Source organism: Calliphora vicina, chromosome 1 (assembly GCF_958450345.1).
Source record: "Calliphora vicina chromosome 1, idCalVici1.1, whole genome shotgun sequence".
NCBI lineage: Eukaryota > Metazoa > Arthropoda > Insecta > Diptera > Calliphoridae > Calliphora > Calliphora vicina.
This window is the reverse complement of record NC_088780.1, coordinates 68,850,991-68,875,589: the sequence shown is the minus strand read 5'-3', so window position 1 is coordinate 68,875,589 and position 24,599 is coordinate 68,850,991. Positions and strand designations below refer to the sequence as shown.

Below are 24,599 nucleotides of genomic sequence, written 5' to 3'. Positions count from 1 at the left end.
TGTTCTTGATAAATTTAGGATGCTGTACGCTGAAAGTGGGCAATGTACATACATACCTATATACTAATTATAAAAAATAATAATGCATCCACAACAAAGGTGAAGGGTATATAAGATTCGGCATAGCCGAATATAGCACTCTTACTTGTTTTTTTTTTATTTTTTTCGTAATTTTTCAAATTCAACAATAGTGATTTTAAGTCAACACCAGGAGCTGGGCCAGGGGTCCACCTCGGGTATGTTCAATTTTAAAAATGATCCTATTTCTTCGTTTGTGTTCCGATTTTCTCCATTTATCTTTTGTAGGATTAACAACAGACGTATATAAGTACTTTTATTCTTTTTCAGTTATCTAAAAAATTTCTAAGAGGATGTACAATGAATTTGTACGGTTTGAAAAGCTAACTTTACATGCAATATTTTAAATGAAAAAAAAATTTATAATTTTTGATACCGAGGAGACCACGTCCATTCAAAAAACGCCTATTTTTATGTAAAATTCAAATTTAGGGCAAAAATTCTCAAATCGCATAGTCGATATCAAAATATAGTAACTGATTTTAGATGGCCCAATATGTTCTTAATTATTTTGTAAAGGGTTCCGATAACCCCGCCACTGGTATTGATATTATAGGCAAAAAAGTGAAAAATCCCATTTTTGGGATTTTTCAAGACTTTTTTGGATATTGCGGCATACTTGATAACAAATTTCAAAATTTGTTTTATATTTTTCCATTTGAAATAGAAAAATCTACATAACTGTGTAATTTCATTAAAAAATATTCATAACTAAAAATTTAATTTCAATTTGAAAAATTTGTATCTATGCAAAAACTCAATAAAAAGCATTTTTTGTCATATTTTTCAAAAAAGTATTCCATGAATTTTTTAATTGTCAAAAGTTATATACATTTTTGAAAAGTAGACAAAATCCTCTATCCATTGATATATAACATGTCTTGATATATAACATGTCTACCTTAAATATACTCTGAAAGTTTTACTAAAATTGGAAAACGTAAAACCTTAATCGTGAAGGTCAAATATAACATTTTTCAATATTTGGAATTTCTAATTTAAAGATATAGAAATGTTATTTATTTTTGTTCCGATTTTGATGAAACTTAAGAAAAATATAACATTAACTCTAGGGTTTATAATAACAGAACAAGAATGAAAATTAACGCTTAATGGCACTTGGGGTTAAAATGACCCCAAACTTCTGAAACCATAAAAAAAATTATGATTTTAAGTGCTATATAGGGTTAATTTAAATTTTTCTGCTGTTTTTGTAAATACTAGGCTTTGTGTTATATTTTTGTTAAACTTCATCAAAATCGGCCCAAAAATATACAACATTTCGATATCTTTCCAAGAGAAATTCCAAATATTGAAAAATTTGAGCTTTGATATTCACGATTTACAGGTTAACGCTTTCCGATTTTAGTAAATGTATCAGAGTATATTTAGAATTATCTGGACTATAATATTCTGAATAGGTTTTGCTTAAAATTCATAACAGTAACGAAATAGAGGTCATTGGCCAAAAAATTGCCAAATAATTGGTTTTTCTCGAAAATTTCAAAATTTAAATCGCAGGTACGGAAAAACTATAAGAGACATTTTCATAATTTTTTCACATTTTTATTCCCTATTATATTCTTAATAAGTCCCAATGAGATGATCAAAAAATTCTGAAATTTGTTTAACAAAATTTTTAAAAATTTTAAAATGGACTTTTGAAACTGCCGTTAAAAAATTTTATTTTTTTGGTCATACCTGCGAATAGGTTAACGGTATCCTACGAAGACAAAAACTCATATAAAAGTAAATATAGACATATTTTAAGTAAAAATGAGCTTTTATTTTAATATTTATAAAGGGCCACCCTAAGGCAACATACTTTTTTATGAATTTCTATGTTAGGTAAATTCTCAGCGAGTTGTTAAGTTTTCCCTAATTAATTTGCCACTTAAAAAACATAAGGTAGACACGTTATATATCACTGGATAGAGGATTTTGTCTACTTTTCAAAAATGTATATAACTTTAGACAATTAAAAAATTCATGGAATACTTTTTTGAAAAATATGACAAAAAATGATTTTTTTTGAGTTTTTGCATAGATACAAATTTTTTCTGTCCGTCTGTCTGTTGAAATCAATTTTTTGAAGGCCCCAGATATCTCCGGGATCCAAATCTTCAACAATTCTGTCAGACATACTTTCGAGAATTTTGCTATTTAAAATCAGCAAAATCCGTCCATAAATAACGGAGATATGAGCAAAAATCCGAGACAACCTCTGAAAATTTCATCAAAAAACACAATGTATTGCATGCTTTGACAAAAAAGCAACAAAATTATGGTTGGATGTGCAAGCTTTGCGTATTTTGTTTTTTTTGTGTTTTGTTTCTTTTGGCGTTGTTGTTGTTTTTTATACAATTAAACGTATGTTTGGATGTGTCTTTGCCTTGCGTATTATGTTTTTTCTTTTGGTGTTCTGTTTCGTTTGGCGTTGTTGTTGTTTTTTGTGTTCTTGATAAATTTAGGATGCTGTACGCTGAAAGTGGGCAATGTACATACATACCTATATACTAATTATAAAAAATAATAATGCATCCACAACAAAGGTGAAGGGTATATAAGATTCGGCATAGCCGAATATAGCACTCTTACTTGTTTTTTTTTTATTTTTTTCGTAATTTTTCAAATTCAACAATAGTGATTTTAAGTCAACACCAGGAGCTGGGCCAGGGGTCCACCTCGGGTATGTTCAATTTTAAAAATGATCCTATTTCTTCGTTTGTGTTCCGATTTTCTCCATTTATCTTTTGTAGGATTAACAACAGACGTATATAAGTACTTTTATTCTTTTTCAGTTATCTAAAAAATTTCTAAGAGGATGTACAATGAATTTGTACGGTTTGAAAAGCTAACTTTACATGCAATATTTTAAATGAAAAAAAAATTTATAATTTTTGATACCGAGGAGACCACGTCCATTCAAAAAACGCCTATTTTTATGTAAAATTCAAATTTAGGGCAAAAATTCTCAAATCGCATAGTCGATATCAAAATATAGTAACTGATTTTAGATGGCCCAATATGTTCTTAATTATTTTGTAAAGGGTTCCGATAACCCCGCCACTGGTATTGATATTATAGGCAAAAAAGTGAAAAATCCCATTTTTGGGATTTTTCAAGACTTTTTTGGATATTGCGGCATACTTGATAACAAATTTCAAAATTTGTTTTATATTTTTCCATTTGAAATAGAAAAATCTACATAACTGTGTAATTTCATTAAAAAATATTCATAACTAAAAATTTAATTTCAATTTGAAAAATTTGTATCTATGCAAAAACTCAATAAAAAGCATTTTTTGTCATATTTTTCAAAAAAGTATTCCATGAATTTTTTAATTGTCAAAAGTTATATACATTTTTGAAAAGTAGACAAAATCCTCTATCCATTGATATATAACATGTCTTGATATATAACATGTCTACCTTAAATATACTCTGAAAGTTTTACTAAAATTGGAAAACGTAAAACCTTAATCGTGAAGGTCAAATATAACATTTTTCAATATTTGGAATTTCTAATTTAAAGATATAGAAATGTTATTTATTTTTGTTCCGATTTTGATGAAACTTAAGAAAAATATAACATTAACTCTAGGGTTTATAATAACAGAACAAGAATGAAAATTAACGCTTAATGGCACTTGGGGTTAAAATGACCCCAAACTTCTGAAACCATAAAAAAAATTATGATTTTAAGTGCTATATAGGGTTAATTTAAATTTTTCTGCTGTTTTTGTAAATACTAGGCTTTGTGTTATATTTTTGTTAAACTTCATCAAAATCGGCCCAAAAATATACAACATTTCGATATCTTTCCAAGAGAAATTCCAAATATTGAAAAATTTGAGCTTTGATATTCACGATTTACAGGTTAACGCTTTCCGATTTTAGTAAATGTATCAGAGTATATTTAGAATTATCTGGACTATAATATTCTGAATAGGTTTTGCTTAAAATTCATAACAGTAACGAAATAGAGGTCATTGGCCAAAAAATTGCCAAATACTTAATTGGTTTTTCTCGAAAATTTCAAAATTTAAATCGCAGGTACGGAAAAACTATAAGAGACATTTTCATAATTTTTTCACATTTTTATTCCCTATTATATTCTTAATAAGTCCCAATGAGATGATCAAAAAATTCTGAAATTTGTTTAACAAAATTTTTAAAAATTTTAAAATGGACTTTTGAAACTGCCGTTAAAAAATTTTATTTTTTTGGTCATACCTGCGAATAGGTTAACGGTATCCTACGAAGACAAAAACTCATATAAAAGTAAATATAGACATATTTTAAGTAAAAATGAGCTTTTATTTTAATATTTATAAAGGGCCACCCTAAGGCAACATACTTTTTTATGAATTTCTATGTTAGGTAAATTCTCAGCGAGTTGTTAAGTTTTCCCTAATTAATTTGCCACTTAAAAAACATAAGGTAGACACGTTATATATCACTGGATAGAGGATTTTGTCTACTTTTCAAAAATGTATATAACTTTAGACAATTAAAAAATTCATGGAATACTTTTTTGAAAAATATGACAAAAAATGATTTTTTTTGAGTTTTTGCATAGATACAAATTTTTCAAATTGAAATTAAATCTTTATTTATGAAAATTTTTCAATGAAATTACACAGTTATGTAGATTTTTCTATTTAAAATGAAAAAATAAAAACAAATTTTGAAATTTGTTATCAAGTATTCCGCAATTTCCAAAAAAGTCTTGAAAAATCCCAAAAATGGGATTTTTTCGGTTTTTGCCTATACTATCCATACCAGGGGCGGGGTTATCGGAATCCTTTACAAAATAATTAAGAACATATTGGGCTATATAAAATAGATTACTATATTTTGATATCGACTATACGATTTGAGAATTTTTGCCCTAAAAATAGGAATTTTTTAATGGACCTGGTCCATTTAAAATATTTGATGTAAAATTAGCTTTTCAAACAGTATAAATTCATTATACATCCTCTTAGAAATTTTTTAGATAACTTAAAAAGAATAATATAAATAATAGCGAAAAATCGACTTTTTAAAATGTTTTAAATTCAAATACATGCATTTGAATTCAGTCACTATATTTAAACAATTCTTTCCTTATTTGATATATACATCTGTTGTTAATCCTACAAAAGAAAAATGGAGAAAATCGGGAAATATTTGGAAATTTTTGGAACCGTCCCACCACAGTTGGACGAAAAATTATGTTTAATTTATAGATCCTATCATCAGCGTAGGTCTGTTGGATTCCTTCTTCTTAGTCCGATGTAGCCATTACTTTTCATTAATGTTCGTGCAAGTGGGTTTGGGTGAACTTCTAACTTTTTCAAATATGACTCCGCTTGTTTATTTATTTCATTTTTCACCTGGGAGACACCTAGGTCCTAATGAATGTTAATATTTCTCACATTGTTTTAACCACCTTTCTATGTCGAGTATATGGTCTTGTAACAGTACAGATGCTTCTTGGGGGTTTTCATGAATGGCTAGTATAACTGTTTGTAGGCATATCACAAGTATATAGCAAATATAGGAAGGGACCCAGTATACTTCCTTGGGGTACGCCTCACTGTGGGAGAAATCAACAATTTAGTGGCGCAAAATAAAAAAAAAAAACTTTCGCATATTTGATTTATTGTTATGTAGTTTCAATCTATAGTTGTTGCTGTACTTAAAAATATTTAACATTTATTAATAACTTCAGTGGTTTGGTATTGACAACTATTTAAATGTAAAAAATATTTTAGAAATTTTTTTTATGAAGAATTGGTTTCAAAGTTGTTATTAACCTGGATAGTATAAGGTTTTATTTAAGTTGTATTTTTACTTTTTTTATGTAGATGGAATATGAGGCTTGGTAAATCAGAAAAATAAAAATATATTTTCCGCTATTTGTGATAACCAATGGCCATATTCTTATAGCATTTTATTTTTTTTACTTTTTGAATTTTCGGAAGGTTGCCAGTTACTAATGCTGTGAGATGCAATCCTAATTTTTTTGCCAATATCAAGGCCATATTACAGACTACATATGGTAAAAAATTTAGCTGCGAAAAAGTGCGAGGTGAATTTATATAATTTTTTTAAGAAATTATTATCGTTGGGACGTTGTAAAATCTCGTACTAAATTTGTTCCTTATTTTTTTAAGATTGTATATAAGAAGTGTTATTGGTCATTACATTATATAAAAATTAAATTTATGTAATTCTAACTACTTACAAGTTGCTAAAAACAAATGCCCATATACCAAATTTGCCTTAAAATTATGAGTCCTTTTAAATATGGTAGTGCTTTATTTAGATTAAAAATATAACATTTGCGTATTTCGCCTTTTATCCAATAAAAAAATACTGAAATATCATTGGATAAAAGACGAAATGCGCAAAATAGGATTTGATTTTAGACCTATCGTTTCTTTGTTTTTTTTTCGTCAAAAAAATCGACCCACCTTAATATACATACTTTATTGTTATTTGTTCTTATATAATGTACTCATGCAAGTATTTTAAGCTTTTTGGTGTCTAATAAAAATTAATTGCTAAATAAAAAATTTTCTTTCAATTGTAAAGACATAATTATGTACGTTTATTTCTTATAATTCGGGATTTTCGGGAAATCTAAAATCCCGAAACACCGGGTCAGGATTTCGGGATTCTTTACCAAATCCCGAACCCCGGGATTTTCAAAAATCAGTCCCGATTAGCATCTCTAGTTTCACCTGCAAGCTATAAAAAAGTGGAATCGTTATCGAAAGATGTTAGGCAACTTTTGTTGGATCCATTACTTCCTAGTAATTCATCAGACTCTGAAGTCGACTAATTTAAATAAATTTTTAAAATCTCGTAATAAAAATTCACAAAATTGTAACAAGTGTTAGTTAGCTTAATTACTCTTTATTTCATTGTTTAATTATAACTAAATTATTTATAATAATGAAATGAAATCATTTCATAACTAATAATTGTTATTCGTTTTTAAAAATAAACTTATTAATAAAACTAAAAAAAGTTTAAAAGTTTATGCCGGCAATAGGGTAAATGTCCAAAATCTATAGATTTAAATAGTTACTTGCTATAAATAAAATTACTTATAAAATTTAAATTTTTTGAAAGATATATTAAAATAATTTGTTACAATTGAAAATAGTATAGAATTTCTTCCGAGGTAGTGTAGTTTAGCAGCCTCTCCCGCTCATTCTACTGAAGTAGCAGTACCCATTTTGCATTACTTTATTAGCTTACCTCCTTGCCTGCAATATTTCCATATAAATGAAATTAATTTGGCCAAGCGTTTAGAAGATACGAATTTAGTTCCACTAAATTAGGGTTTTCTCCCACTGTGCGCCTGCTTCAATAGGCTGTGGTGAACTTATGAAGTCCCTCTTTAAGAACGAACTTTCGATGACTTAAATAACTTTCTAGAAGCTTGTGTGTGTTCACTGGTAAATATTGTTTTATTTTTATCGATAATCCTTCATGCCATACTTTGTCGAAGGCTTGCGAAACGTCGATGAAGAGTGCAGAACAATATTTTTTTTCTTAAAATGTTGGATATGATTTCTACCAACCTGTGAGTTTGTTCTATGGTGTTATGTTTTTCTCGAAATCCGAATTGATGATTTGGAATATAATCAAAATGATTCACTATCCTTTAACTTGTGCATTAACAGTTTTTCGAATAGCTTTGATATATTTGACAATAGGCTAATGGGTCTATATGATTCTACTTTACTGGGGATCTGTAGAGTTGCCACTCTCTTTTTTCAGCAAATAACTGTTCAATGACTGCATAATAGAGTCTATTGTATCTTATTTGTTGGGTTATTTGAGTGGCGTCTTGATCCCCAGTGAGTATGCTTAGCATTATAATCGCTCAGGTCCGGTGATTCGGGGTCCTAGTGATTCGTAAAAATGTTCATATTTGTTTTCAGTAACCGAAAAGCTTGGAGGTGAATATATCGACGAAATTAATAGGTTTCTGTAGCAATCATCCAAACAGATTGTCGTAGCTTGAAGATAATCTTCACAAATATCACACATTGAATGGTGTTTGATACGGGTTTTAATTAAAATTCCTGAGCCTCCACATGCTCTATCTCTTGGATCATGTGTGCCATAAAAAACATATCCATTTACAAACCATGTCCTGAAAATTTCGAATCGAATAAATCCAGCCGTTCTCACGTGATGCCATTACATATGTACATGGACCATTTCATTTTTATAGATATGGGGCATTTCATGTCAATTGAACTAACTTTTGAAATCGATGTCTTCTGATCGGAATGAAATTTGCACCAAGGTTAGTTCTATTAGATAGTAACTCAGGCACAATTTTTCAACAAGATCGGTCGAGAACTCTCTGAGTTAGAGGGTGTCAAAATTTGATATTTTGGCCCAGCAGGTGTTTTTTCTTATCCATGTATCTTATTACCTATTGTTCTTAGAAAAATTTGTCCAAATAGCTCTTTCTTCAATCTTTCGAAAGAAAATATTTTATGTAGAAAATAATATTATTTAGAAAAAAAAAAAATTTTAATAATTTTTTTTTAATAATTTTTTTTTAGCTCAAAAGAAAGATTAGGTCTATTCCTTTAAGACCTATTTGGTCGCTTAGTGGGATGCGAGTGGGATATCTATCAAAATAAATATTTTGTAACTCAAGACCAAAATCAATAGCCCCACGTGGCGCAGAAAAAGTACTTTAGGTATGCCAAATTTCAGCTTTCTATGTCATCAGATAGCTTCAGAAAGTTGTGAAAAAGTAAAATCCCCTTACAAAAAATGGTGAGTTATATGGAAAAATATTAAAAAGGGAAAGTGCTACACCGCTTCGCTCACAGCCCGAAAATCAAAAATCGTTACGATCTTCCGCAGAGAAAGTACTTTAAGTATGCCAAATTTCAGCTTTCTATGTCATCAGATGGCTTTAGAAAGTTTCGGAAAGGGAATAGGACATACATACAAACATCCGGACTTACTAAGAATTTATATATATAGATATCCGGGAATTTTTCCAGCGTAGGAAGTGATCAGCAGGGCAATCAAAAATATGCTCCAAGAAAAGTGTTTTATGCGCATCACAGATAGAATTAAATTTCTGAATCAATCAAGAAATTTTCTCAATCAGACAAAATTTGGTTTGAATTAGGATCTATCACAAAATTTGTAAATTCAAACAAGAAATTTTGCAAAACTTTAATTGAAAAAAAACAATATCTTTTCAGGAGAGCGCAAAAAATGTTGAATTTATCGATCAATATTTTATTATTTGTCCTTGAAGAACTTTATTATTTGTCTCAAAGAATTATACAAAATAATTATCGATAAATTCAACAGTTTTTGCGAATTAAGTTGTTTTGTCAAAAAGAAAACAACAACAACTCCAAATATGTTGATGTGTTTTTTTATGATATCTCGGAAATCGGAAACGGAGCGTTTTGAAAAGTTAGTTTTATTATAAAAAAAATGAGATATTTTCTTATCTCGACTTAACCCATTTTTCGCCGCATTAAGTTCCCGTTGACCGATTTTCCTAAAATTTTATATTGGACCTATTTTTATGCTAATTAAGAAAATTCCAAACTTTGAAATCAGTGGATTATACAGTTATTAAGAAAATGAGTGGTAATTATAATCACCATCGCACAGTGGTATGAGAATAAAAAAAGAGGGAAATAAATCTGTAACTTCTAAACCCTTACGCCGCACAGTGGTTTCCCTTATATGAACAAGCGGTCAATAATCAATATCTCCTAAACTAAAAAAGCTAGGGTCTTCAAAATTTATCAACTCATAGCATGCCCGAAGAACTTAAAGTTTGCAAATTTTTAAGAAAAAATATTAACAGCTGTAGCCACAGTAGCCCTTTGATCTTTCAAGGGTTAATTGGCTTTTAGATTTGTTTTATGAATTTTTGAAATAAAATATTTCAGTATGAAAATTCGTTTGTTTTAAACAATTATTTTATTTTTAAAAACTCCATGCTAGTAAAGTCCATGCTAGGGTGTTAAGCAAAAAATTACTTATATTTTCACGCATTCAGTGGTTTATATATGTATAATTTTCCGAATAATACCATTTACCTTTAACATATTTGAAAAATATAACATTTCCACATCAATGAAGATATGCCCAAATCTATAAGTCTCTAATAATTATTGTATTTTTGATTTTCCATGGAGAAAAAAATGTAGCCCCTCTTTCCCCCAAGCTCTTTTTTTAATAAAATGAATTGTTTTCAGAAGTTTTCGGAACAGGATGAAAACTTAAAATTTGTTGTCGAATAATAAACGAAATATCCAAAAAATTCTAATCTATGAATGGGTTTCGTGGGCGGTGGGCGTGACCGATTTTATTGAAACTCGGCATGAGTTCCTTTTTGGTTTCAGTAAATGTATGTACCAAATTTCTCGACTTGGATATAAACAATTTTATGGGCAGTGGGCGTTGGGCGTGGACGATTTTGATAAAATTTAATTTTTTTCTTAACTTAGTCCATATAATTCTCTGTGCCAAATTTCCGCGCTCTACGACCACACCTTATAATTTTTGCAAAAAAATGTATGAAGCCATCCCCTGTGGGGCGAGTTAGTATATTAAAGATTACACGCCCATCCGCAAATTTCCGCAACTAAATTCAGCACTTTTATTATCTTAAGAATCTGATAAATACAATGAAAAAGAACCCTACGGGGGAATCTTGGGGGAACACAACTAAAACTTTAAGTAAACATAATGAAGTTTTACAAAAAAGTAACAAATATATAGGTTAACTAAAACATTAATTTCACAAGAATTGCAACACAAGTTAGTTTTATTATTTTCTAAAGATAAAATAAATACCTTTAACTTCAAAATCCATTGAAAATAATTTAATTTTGTAGACTACAGCAATTGCAAGACCGTTTTGAAGTGCACTTTTGCTTTGAATTTTTCTTCCAGCGTTCAGCTGCGCTTTGCAAATGAATATTTGCTCATGCTTTTAATTTTATTTTTAAGAAGTCCCGTTAGATTTCCAGCAAAAACCGGTTTTCCATTAAAAAGATTGGATATTTAAGAGACAATTTTTTTGCATTTTGTCTAAATATTTTATGATCGTTTTATTTATTTTTGGCCTATGGGCGGATCCACTGTGCGCCGATTTGAATGAAATTTCACATGCGCAAAGAGGAAGTGTAGTCGAGTTTAAGTTTTAAATTCGTTTGTGTTCCTATTTAAAAAAACTTACACATACAGAATCTGCTCGTCGAGCACTATATAAAACCTCGTCGTAGCTATCAATTATCTCTTATAGCTTAGGAGATATTCGCATTTGAAAATTTAATTTTCAACATTTTTACCCACCCTACACCAGTTTTTTGGTGACCGCGGTTCCAAATATTCTCCGATTTTATTAATTTTTCTTTTATAGGATTAACAATAGATCTATATATCAATAAAAGAAAGAAGTGTTTAAAATCATGACTTAGTTCAAAGTTACATGCATTTCAATATAAAAAAAATTAAAAAGGCGATTTTTCGCAATTTTTTTGGGAAAAAAGTACTTTTATTCTTTTTAAGTTATCTAAAAAATTTCTAAGAGGATGTATAATGAATTTGTACTTTTTGAAAAGCTAACTTTACGCCAAATATTTTAAATGAAAAAAACATTTATAATTTTTGATATCGACGGGATCAGGTCCATTCAAAAAATGCCTATTTTTTATGTAAAATTCAACTTTAGGCCAAAAATTCTCTAATCGCATACTCGATATCAAAATATAGTAACCTATTTTAGATGGCCCAATAAGTTCTTAATTATCTTGTAAAGGGTTCCGATAACCCCGCCCCTATTATGGATATTATAGCCGAAAAACGAAAAATTCCATTTTTGGGATTTTTCAATGCTTTTTGGGAATTGCCGGATTCCTGATTATAAATTTCTAAATTTGTTTTTATTTTTCCATTTTCAATAAAAAACTCTATATAAGGGTAAAATTTCATTAAAAAATATTCATAAATAAAAATTTTATTTGCATAGATACAAATTTTTCAAATTGAAATAAAATTTTTATTTATGAATATTTTTTAATGAAATTTTACCTCTTTGCGCGTGTGAAATTTCATTCAAATCGGCGTAAGGGTTTAGAAGTTACAGATTTATTTTCCTCTTTTTTTATTCTCATACCACTGTGTGACATTTATTGTTGGGGGATAAGCTAGTTCCAGTGCGCATTTCACTGGTTGCTTAGGCCAGATCATCAGGAAACCTCTTCCCAAAAGGCTTTAGAAAAACTAGAGATATTATACAAATCAAGCCATAGAGTGAATGAGAATTACAAACACTCAAGCTTTATTTGTAAAAATATCAAAGCTTAAACAAAACTCCAACAATAAACAGTGAGTTTATCTTTTACATTCCCTTTCTTACATTATTTGTCAGTTATGAATAGTAAAAGTGATGGTAATTATAATCACCGGTCGATGTTTTGTCCAAACTCCACAGATATGATATTAAATAAAAAAGTTGTTTGAAACACAATTTCAAACAAAAATTTTTTTAAAACAGTAAAATTTTTGTCTGATCCAAAAAAATGTTTTAAAACAAAATTGGTATTGAACCAATTAAAATATTTGGTAAAAATAAAAAGTTCAGAAAATAAAAATATGAGAATACGTAAAAAAAGAACAAAAAAAATACAAATATGAAACTAATGAAAGAAAATAGGAACATAAAGAGAACAAGTAAGAGTGCTATATTCGGCTATGCCGAATATTATATACCCTTCACCTTTGTTGTGGATGCATTATTATTTTTTATAATTAGTATATAGGTTGTATGTACATTGCCCACTTTCACCGTACAGCATCCTAAATTTATCAAGAACACAAAAAACAACAACAACGCCAAACGAAACAGAACACCAAAAGAAAAAACAAAAACAAAATACGCAAGGCAATGAAACCAACACACATCCAAACATACGTTTAATTGTATAAAAAACAACAACAACGCCAAAAGAAACAAAACACAAAAGAAAAACAAAATACGCAAAGCATGCACATTCAAACATACGATTTGTTGATTTTTTGTCAAAAAAACCAACACACAACCAAACAAACGTTTAGTTGTATAAAAAACAACAACAACGCCAAAAGAAACAAAACACAAAAAAAAAAAACAAAATACGCAAAGCTTGCACATCCAACCATACGTTTTGTTGTTTTTTTGTCAAAGCATGCAATACATTGTGTTTTTTGATGAAATTTTCAGAGGTTGTCTCGGATTTTTGCTCATATCTCCGTTATTTATGGACGGATTTTACTGATTTTAAATAGCAAAATTCTCGAAAGTATGTCTGACAGAATTGTTGAAGATTTGGATCCCGGAGATATCTGGGGCCTTCAGAAAATTGATTTCAACAGACAGACAGACGGACAGACAGACAGACGGACATGGCTTAATCGACTCCGCTATCTATAAGGATCCAGAATATATATACTTTATAGGGTCGGAAATGAAAAATGTAGAAATTACAAACGGAATGCCAAACTTATATATACCCTTCTCACGAAGCTGAAGGGTATAAAAAAATAATAATATTAAACAATATTTTTAGCTGTTTATCATACAATTCACATAATTTTCAACGCTTTTGACAAAAATAAAACTACTTATTTAAAAAATAGTTTTGACCTAATAAGAATTATATATACTGATAATAAAAACGCACGTGCAAAAGATATTACCGAATGTAAGTAAGATGCGCATGATAACAACAAACACCTTTATTTAAATACTTGTTTTGTTGTTTTATCCCAAGTGTTGAATTAAAATAAAAACATTAATAGAATCTATAAAAACATTTATAGAAAATAAAATTAGTTTCAGACAGGCGATTGTTTGAAAATATTTTAGCAATGATTCTTTCTGTGCATAACAAATGTGCTTAAAAAGAAACATATCATTCAGTATATATTTTAAGCCATTTTGTTATGGATTTGAAGATGAAATTTATAATGATTCAATAAGAAATTAATTCTATAAATAATGAATTATCAAAGGAATGAATTCAACACATTTGAAGTATATAGGAAAGCATTTAAATATCTCCTTTTCTTTTTCCGCCATGCTGAGCAAATAATTTTTTGTTGTTGCTCTATCTGCTCAGACAATGATATTCCCGGGCAGTGTTGTAATTTAGCGCTTTTCAATCTTGTTTAGCCAGTAAAAAATTAATTTAGCCATTAGCAATTTATGTCTTGTCTATTATACGCTAATTAGGGTGCCTGGACACGTTCAGATTGAATTAATATGTTCACAAGAGTTGTTCATCTTTACCGTAGTTACAACTTTGCTAAATATTGTTAATGAAAAACAAGTAAGAGAGCTATATTCGACTTTGCCGAATCTTATATACCCTTCACCAAATTATACTTAAAATTTTTTTAAATATTTTTTGGTAAACAAAATTAATTTTTTTTCCAAAGTATTTTTTTTCAATTTTTGTTAAAAATGTTTTTTGGAATTGTTATTTTAAAACTTTTTTTTAAATTTAAAAAAAAAATTATTTTAAATTTAAAAAAAATTTATGTTTTTTAAATTTTTTTTTTGGTGAAAAAAAATGTATATGTAATTTTGAAGGGTACACATCTGTCATTCATTACTCCATGAAGATTGAGAAAATGTCGAATTTTGTGCCAACAAAGTGTCATATGCGGGAAGTTTTGCTTTACATCTTTAATTTGGAAAAAAAGTGCCGCTGGATGCGTTTCGTCTGTTTCAACTTGAGAGAGATGGTTTGTGCGATTTTGACACTGAATACAAAGTTTGAAGTCCAAGAATTAGAGACCATACTCCATGAAGAGTGCTGTAAAACTCAACAAGAGCTTTCAAATCATTGGGTGCTACCTCAGTATCAATTTCAAAATGTTTGCACCCAGCAGGATTCATCCAACTGCAGGGAAATTGGGTACCATACGAATTGCAGCTAAGATACACACGGTTACTAAAGTATACGTACGATCGGCTTTTTTTTGCCTTTTTTAAAAAATCTATATATTTAAAAATATAAGGCCTGACTCATTCACTCACTCACTCACTCACTCATGAGTGTTGAGTCAGTGAATGAATGAGTCAGGCCTTGTATTTTTAAATATATAGATTTTTAAAAAGGCCCAAAAAGTCGATCGTACGTATACTTTAGTAACTGTGACGAAAGAAAGACGATTTTGTATGTCTGAAATGCTGTTTGAACGCTATAATAGAAATCCGGCTAACCAGCCGAATCGACACCAAAGCCAAATATCCATGGCGCTAAGGAAATGCTCTGTATTTGGTGGGACCAAAAGGGTCCTATTATGAGCTGCTGAAATCTGGCCAGACCATCACAGGGAACCTGTACCGTACACAACTGTAACTTGAAGCGAGCATTGAACGAAAAACGCCCAGAATATTCGACCAGACATGAAACTGTTATATTCCATTATGACAACAATCGGACACATGTTGAAGTAACTGGTAAAAACTTCTTAAAATAAAGTGGTTGGGAAGTTTTGCCTCAACCGCTTTTTAGTCCAAACCTTGCTTCGTCCGACTACTATTTGTTTCTATCGAAGTAAAACGCTCTCTCTGGGATACGCTTTACTTTGGAACAGAGTATCCGATATTGGCTTGATTCGTTTTTGGCCTCAAAAGATGACTAGTTCTTTTGGATCGGATTCCATATGTTGCCAGAACGATGGGAAAAGGTCATAGCTAACAATGGCCAATACACTGAATAAATTTATATTGTACAAATGTTTCAAAATGAAAGCTAAGAATTTGAAAAAATCCCGCATTATTAAGTCATACACCCAATATATTTTTATAAAATTATGAAATCAAGGCCTATTTTTCTTGTTGATATGTGTGACGGTACTGAATCAAGAGATCTTACGTTTATCTACCTGTCTTTCGACTCTACCACTTACGACGGAACTGACAAAACTGGGTGCAGAAGCAAAACGAAAAGCCAAGCAATGACGTGGTCACATTAAACATATGTAATAGGGCTACTTTTGTAAATAGCATCAGAAATTCGGTTTTAAATGTAACAATATGTTCAGACGATACAAAAATACTTCTCACTCAAGTATTCTGACACAATATTCTGCCCAAACAGGAGGGGCATTGAATGGAAGGTAACAAGTACCTTGATAGTTCGAGGTTAGTTGCGCCCTTCGTGAACGGAGATCAGTCCAGGAGAAACCCTAGGTAACTGGCGAGATTCGAAACCTCGGGAAGACCGTTCAATCTGGCGCGTCGCAAAGTGCATTGTTCCCATAGAACGAATGGACAACAATACAAGGAATTGTCGTAGACAAATGAAATGTTATACAGTAGTTTTGACTTACCTGCCTTTCACTTAAGAGCATTTTCCATATAAGTGCACAAAACTTGTGTTTTGTATATTTATTTATCAAACTCCATACAAATTCGTTAATTTAAGTGCATTGTTAATACCTGCACATTTAAGATAAGTGCATAATACTTTTGGAAGCTATAACTGGTTTTCATGGAAAAAATTTCATTTAGCTGCTTAATATAAAATTAAATCAAAACAAAATAAGAAAAATACGATTTTGAATAAAAAATTGTGTTGTAAACTTCTTAATAATTTTAAAAGTAGCTAAAATACCAAATTTGTCGTTATTTTTAAACATCACAAAACTTCATGTAAATTATTTGCCGTTAACTGCTTTTATGAGCAGTAAACTTAAATGCACTTACCAGCATCAGTGAGCAGGTAAGTTAACTGATGTTAACTGCACTTTTAACGTTGGTTGTGCAGGTAAGTCAAAATTACTGTACATTAATTAGGACTAAATATGGACATGTCCGAAGTTTTGTCAAAATTGCGTCCTATATAAAGACAATATTGTAGTAGTAGTTTTGACTTACCTGCCTTTCATTTAAGAGCATTTTACATATAAGTGCACAAAACTTGTGTTTTGTATATTTATTTACCAACCCAGCAAAAATTTTGTGATTTTTTGTAATGACAACTAGTTATTTCATGCATTATTTTGTAATGAGTGGTGGTTACCCAGAACATTATTTTATTTACTAGAATAAGTACTTATTTTTATACAGGTTGGTAATGAACTTTTCCATTTAGCACAGCTATCTAGTGTGTTTGACTGGAAAACGGGAGGTTAGTGGTTCGCCACCTGTCAAAGCAATTGATTTTTTTGTTCATATCATATTCATTTATATGTTGATGTTAAAACTATTGTTAACTTACAATAAAATAATTCGTACATGGAGCAGTGAGTTAGCAGCTTGACTATCAAACACAAGCAAATAATGTGACTGTTCGATTCCCACACAAGGCAATATTTTTTGTGTTTTTTTAGCTACATATTCTCGTTGTGAATTTACTACTTATTTCTTAACTGATTGTAAGTACATTTGTAAACTTGACACATGAATTTTTTAAAAATCTCGAACAAAGGCAAGTAGTGTTTCAGTCAAATAATAAGTAGTTATGCCTTGGCTCCAATATTACTAGCTGGCTTACTACGTAAGTAAAGTTTTTGCTGGGAAACTCCATATAAATTCGTTAATTTAAGTGCATTGTTCATACCTGCACATTTAAGATAAGTGCATAATACTTTTGGAAGCTATAACTGGTTTTCATGAAAAAAATCATTTTAGTCTGACAGAATTATTGAAGATTTGGATCCCGAAGATATCTGGGGTTTTCAGAAAATTGATTTCAACAGACAGACAGACGGACATGGCTTAATCGACTCCGCTATCTATAAGGATCCAGAATATATATTCTTTATAGGGTCGGAAATGAAAAATTTAGAAATTACAAACAGAATGACAAACTTATATATACCCTTCTCACGAAGGTGAAGGGTATAATTAGGAGTCCCTGGAAGTTATACTAAACAAAGTAAAAAAATATCTTTTCCAAAAAAGTGTACGAAAAGCTATTTTTTGGAAAAAACTTTTAATAAAATTTGTTTGGCGGACTCTTAGCTATATTATTGCCATATAAAGTTAAGTCTGAATTAGCGGTTGGCCAAAAACTGATAGCACCATTTTTTTAGGGCCCACTGATTTTCAGAATCTTTGGGGGCCCATAAAAAAAATTGGTCACCAAAATGGGTTTTACTACCCTTTGGTAGTAGAGTTGAACCTATACTGTCATGATCTGTTTTTCCAAAAGTCTTCATTTGTTGCACAGTGTTATCGATACTTTGATATAATTTCATTTCATACTGTGTAGCCTCTCTTAATTTAAGAAAGCTCCCGTGATTTAAAGTATTTTTTTTAGCATTTTGGAACATTTTATTACGAAAATGCATTATCAGTTTGAATTTAATAGTATGTAACGGCTGCTTGCAACATTCATCATGTTGATAAACATTTCGCTGTTGATAAACAAAAAGCTGTTATTATTATCCTCATTGACCACTTTTGGTATTGGAGAGCAAATTCACAAACTAACAGCACATGTTAAAATACTACAATATTTATTTTTATTTTTTTAAAAAAAGTAACACTCAGGCAATTAATATGCCTATATATTAGTTGTTTTACTTTCTTTGGAATTGTAGAAGAAAAGGTGGTGAAAGTAGGAGAAAAGCTTTCATTGACAACTCTGCAATTGCGCGTTAAGTTTGTTATTAAAGCAGGTTGCTGCGCCTCTGGTGGTGAGATGTCGCATTAGTCAAGCCAACAACCTTTATTTAATTTTTTACTTCGGAAGCTTTAGTGCTATACCACCGGAGGGAGCTGTGATAAATATTAGTTATTAGTAAAATAAAAATTATTATAAACTGATGTTGTTGATTGGCAAATACCATATCATGCTTAATAATCAAACGCGCTAACCAATTAAGCCACAGCACCTCCAAATTAAATACTAAATAAATAAAATACAGTAATTTTGACTTACCTGCACAACCAACTTTGCACGAGATTTTATGCAGGTGAGATAAAAATGCAGTTAACCTCAATGTGCTTACCTGCTCATTGATGCTGGTAAGTGCATTTACAGCAGAGGTTCGCAAAAATAAATCCTCTCACCAATACACTTACTCTCACCAACACATTCAATTCTTTATTTTATTCAGTGCACCTACAAACACACAAATACAAAAACTGAAAAAATAAAGTCATAGTCATACACCAGTGCTCATGCGTATTCCTAGTTGTCTTGTTGAGTGGACAACGACTACTAAAATGTAAGAGCATAAGAATACGTGTGATTTTATTTTCCACAATTGTGGTATGGGCTGCGCATTACTGATTTACAGTTTACTGACCAAAAAAGCAGCTAACGGCAGATAATTTACATGAAGCTTTTTGATTTATCCGTCTAAAAATATCGTCAAATTGCTATTTTAGCTAATTTTAAAATTATCATGAAGTTTACAACATATTTTTTTTATTCAAAATCGTATTTTTCTTATTTGTTTTGATTTAATTTTGTATTAGGCAGCTAAATTGATTTTTTTTTCATGAAAACCAGTTATAGCTTCCAAAAGTATTATGCACTTATCTTAAATGTGCAGGTATGAACAATGCACTTAAATTAACGAATTTATATGGAGTTTCCCAGCAAAATCTTTACTTACTTAGTAAGCCAGCTAGTAATATTAGAGCCAAGGCATAACTACTTATTATTTGACTGAAACACTACTTGCCTTTGTTCGAGATTTTTAAAAAAATTCATGGGTCAAGTTTACAAATTTACTTACAATCAGTTAAGAAATAAGTAGTAAATTCACAACAAGAATATGTAGCTAAAAAAACACAAAAAATATTGCCTTGTGTGGGAATCGAACAGTCACATTATTTGCTTGTGTTTGATAGTCAAGCTGCTAACTCACTGCTCCATGTACGAATTATTTTATTGTAAGTTAACAATAGTTTTAACATCAACATATAAATGAATATGATATGAACAAAAAAATCAATGGCTTTGACAGGTGGCGAACCACTAACCTGCCGTTTTCCAGTCAAACACACTAGATAGCTGTGCCAAATGCAAAAGTTCATTACCAACCTGTATAAAAATAAGTACTTATTCTAGTAAATAAAATAATGTGCCACTCACCACCACCACTCATTACAAAATAATGCATGAAATAACTAGTTGTCGTTACAAAAAATCACAAAATTGGGTTGGTAAATAAATATACAAAACACAAGTTTTGTGCACTTATATGTAAAATGCTCTTAAATGAAAGGCAGGTAAGTCAAAACTACTGTACTACAATATTGTCTTTATATAGGACGCAATTTTGACAAAACTTCGGACATGTCCATATTTAATCCTAATTAATGTACAGTAATTTTGACTACCTGCACAACCAACGTTAAAAGTGCAGTTAACATCAGTTAACTTACCTGCTCATTGATGCTGGTAAGTGCATTTAAGCTTACTGCTCAAAAAAGCAGTTAACGGCAAATAATTTACATGAAGTTTTGTGATGTTTAAAAATAACGACAAATTTGGTATTTTAGCTACTTTTAAAATTATTAAGAAGTTTACAACACAATTTTTTATTCAAAATCGTATTTTTCTTATTTTGTTTTGATTTAATTTTATATTGAGCAGCTAAATGAAATTTTTTCCATGAAAACCAGTTATAGCTTCCAAAAGTATTATGCACTTATCTTAAATGTGCAGGTATGAACAATGCACTTAAATTAACGAATTTGTATGGTGTTTGATAAATAAATATACAAAACACAAGTTTTGTGCACTTATATGGAAAATGCTCTTAAGTGAAAGGCAGGTAAGTCAAAACTACTGTATAACATTTCATTTGTCTACGACAATTCCTTGTATTGTTGTCCATTCGTTCTATGGGAACAATGCACTTTGCGACGCGCCAGATTGAACGGTCTTCCCGAGGTTTCGAATCTCGCCAGTTACCTAGGGTTTCTCCTGGACTGATCTCCGTTCACGAAGGGCGCAACTAACCTCGAACTATTCAATCAAGGTACTTGTTACCTTCCATTCAATGCCCCTCCTGTTTGGGCAGAATATTGTGTCAGAATACTTGAGTGAGAAGTATTTTTGTATCGTCTGAACATATTGTTACATTTAAAACCGAATTTCTGATGCTATTTACAAAAGTAGCCCTATTACATATGTTTAATGTGACCACGTCATTGCTTGGCTTTTCGTTTTGCTTCTGCACCCAGTTTTGTCAGTTCCGTCGTAAGTGGTAGAGTCGAAAGACAGGTAGATAAACGTAAGATATACGTTGCTGATCTCTTGTTTCAGTACCGTCACACATATCAACAAGAAAAATAGGCCTTGATTTCATAATTTTATAAAAATATATTGGGTGTATGACTTAATAATGCGGGATTTTTTCAAATTCTTAGCTTTCATTTTGAAACATTTGTACAATATAAATTTATTCAGTGTATTGGCCATTGTTAGCTATGACCTTTTCCCATCGTTCTGGCAACATATGGAATCCGATCCAAAAGAACTAGTCATCTTTTGAGGCCAAAAACGAATCAAGCCAATATCGGATACTCTGTTCCAAAGTAAAGCGTATCCCAGAGAGAGAGTTTTACTTCGATAGAAACAAATAGTAGTCGGACGAAGCAAGGTTTGGACTAAAAAGCGGTTGAGGCAAAACTTCCCAACCACTTTATTTTAAGAAGTTTTTACCAGTTACTTCAACATGTGTCCGATTGTTGTCATAATGGAATATAACAGTTTCATGTCTGGTCGAATATTCTGGGCGTTTTTCGTTCAATGCTCGCTTCAAGTTGCAGTTGTGTTCGGTACAGGTTCCCTGTGATGGTCTGGCCAGATTTCAGCAGCTCATAATAGGACCCTTTTGGTCCCACCAAATACAGAGCATTTCCTTAGCGCCATGGATATTTGGCTTTGGTGTCGATTCGGCTGGTTAGCCGGATTTCTATTATAGCGTTCAAACAGCATTTCAGACATACAAAATCGTCTTTCTTTCGTCACAGTTACTAAAGTATACGTACGATCGACTTTTTGGGCCTTTTTAAAAATCTATATATTTAAAAATACAAGGCCTGACTCATTCATTCACTGACTCAACACTCATGAGTGAGTGAGTGAGTGAATGAGTCAGGCCTTATATTTTTAAATATATAGATTTTTTTAAAAAAGGCAAAAAAAAGCCGATCGTACGTATACTTTAGTAACTGAGTGTATCTTAGCTGCAATTCGCTGGGTGCAAACATTTTGAAATTGATGCTTAGGTAGCACCCTATGATTTTACAAGCTCTTGTTGAGTTTTACAGCACACTTCATGGAGTAAGGTCTCTAATTCTTGGACTTCAAACTTTGTATTCAGTGTCAAAATCGCACAAACCATCTCTCTCAAGTTGAAACAGACGAAACGCATTCAGCTGCACTTTTTTTTTCCAAATTAAAGATGTAAAGCAAAACTTCCCGCATATGACACTTTGTTGGCACAAAATTCGACATTTTCTCAATCTTCATGGAGTAATGAATGACAGATGTGTACCCTTCAAAATTACATATAAATTATTAAAAAAACTGCGTTCAAAAGATCAATAAAGTCAATAGTAACAGAAAATCACAACCCAAAACTTCAGTTTAAGTGCAGACACTCATTAACAAATGACGAACATTAAATATGTAACAAACAGGTTTTCTAAAGATTATCTCAAGATAGACTAAGCCACAAGATAAATTCCCGGAAAATACTTCCACAACGTAGTTTTTTCAAGAGCAAAGCATAAGCCAAACAAAATCTGACATAGCGAGGTATGTACACTATTAAGGGTTTATATACTTTTTTAACTCATTACTTGGTAATGAAAGCTTTTAGTGGGGATTTTAATATTTAGCTCTGCAAACGAAAACAAACATTTTTAATAATTTTTTTTATTTAATTTTATTTCAGAATGTTACACCACATGTGTATTCGAGCTCAATAGCACAGTGCACTCTTCCGCGACATTCAAACCAGCACTTGTGGACAAATTACAATAATATATTAACCGGTGTACGACATATGCAGCCAATAACATCGATGCATCAGCAGTCTCTGCCAACAACATCTAATATGAATCCAGTTCCAACGCATTCAGAACCCCTTAATTCATCCACAACTGGAAATGTGATCCAATCAGCTAATATGTCGTCAATAAATAGTAGGACCCACAATTTGCAGCCAGGAATTCAACAAATCCAACGAGCTAGAGTTTGTGTTGGCATGGGTAGCAATGGCATACATACTATGGAACCAGCGTGCATGTCCGACGAAGAAGTAACAGCCAAAACTCCGCTTATGATGAAACGCGAAAGTACAGTATGACTATAGGATTCTCACAGGGTTAGCGACACAGCCCTGTGACATCATGTTAGACTAGGCGTTGACACTAATTGCGAAATTGTACACACCGAACCACCAGATTATGTATAAATTAAAACAATCTTCAGATAATTCTATTAAATATAACTCAGGATTTGTTTATGTTTACAACAGAAGAAAATTAAGTGTCAAATTATATTCATAATAAACGAATAACAACCATCATTTGATTGTAAGTTTCGAGGGAAATGTAGAAAAATAATAACTCAATATTTTGTTTGCGTATATTAATAGTAGTCTAATAATGGTGCATTGTCAGAATCTGGTATGAAAATTTATTCGGTATCTAACTAATATGATAATAAATAGTTTTTTCTCACCCTACGAGTTACAAAATTTAAATATTCAATTATTTTTATAATAATGATTTAAGGTGAAGTTAAGCCGCATTAGCAAAGCTAGATACATACATTTTTACGGGACGTTCATAACGTAAGCTGCACATATTTTTAATATAATATAAAACAACAGGGAGTTCCTGTGTAATTCGTAAGCTCTCCACTCAATCAAAAAAAATTGTTTAACTGACATACATATGTAATTAAAAACTTGAAATATTTCACGCAAAAATTTTTATTTGTCATGCTTTTTTTTGTGAATAATATCTTTAATGTTTTTGTCTATTTTATGCGATAAATAAAATAATGTGGTTATTACAAATTGAAAGTTAGATTATTTACGTAACAATTTTTTGTCTTGAACATATAGTTATACCAGATCGGCATAAAAATTGGTTTCCAAAAATTCAAAGCAAATTCGAACATCATTGAATTTTGAAAAACGGGCAAAATCGTATTAATTTAAACTAAATATTTAATTTTTCCATACATATGGATAGCACTATATCAAAAAAAAACGTTTTTTCAAACTTTTCCAAGATATTTATACCTCATTGGAGGATACACTCGGCTACCTCTAAAGGACATTGGGCGGCATTCATTTAGCCGTTGTGTGAAATATATATAGTATATTATAATATAAAAACAATTGTTTTTAATTTTGGGATACTTATTTGGAATAGCAATCTTTCGTTAAATATACCAAATTTATCAGTACACTTAAAAAAATTGCTGAATGAATTATTGGAACTTCAATATCTAAAATTCATCTGTACCGAA

General features: G+C 30.7%; 1 protein-coding gene across 1 annotated transcript in view; it reads left to right on the top strand.

The window, feature by feature from the left end:
• side-VII (sidestep VII) overlaps positions 1-23,568 on the top strand; it is a 475,559-nt gene extending 451,991 nt beyond the window's left edge. The window contains exon 14 of the mRNA XM_065499240.1: positions 23,011-23,568. Coding sequence (XP_065355312.1) covers positions 23,011-23,424 — 414 coding nt within the window. The 3' untranslated portion in view covers positions 23,425-23,568. The remainder of the gene's footprint in view (positions 1-23,010) is intronic.
• The last annotated feature ends 1,031 nt before the right edge of the window (positions 23,569-24,599 follow it).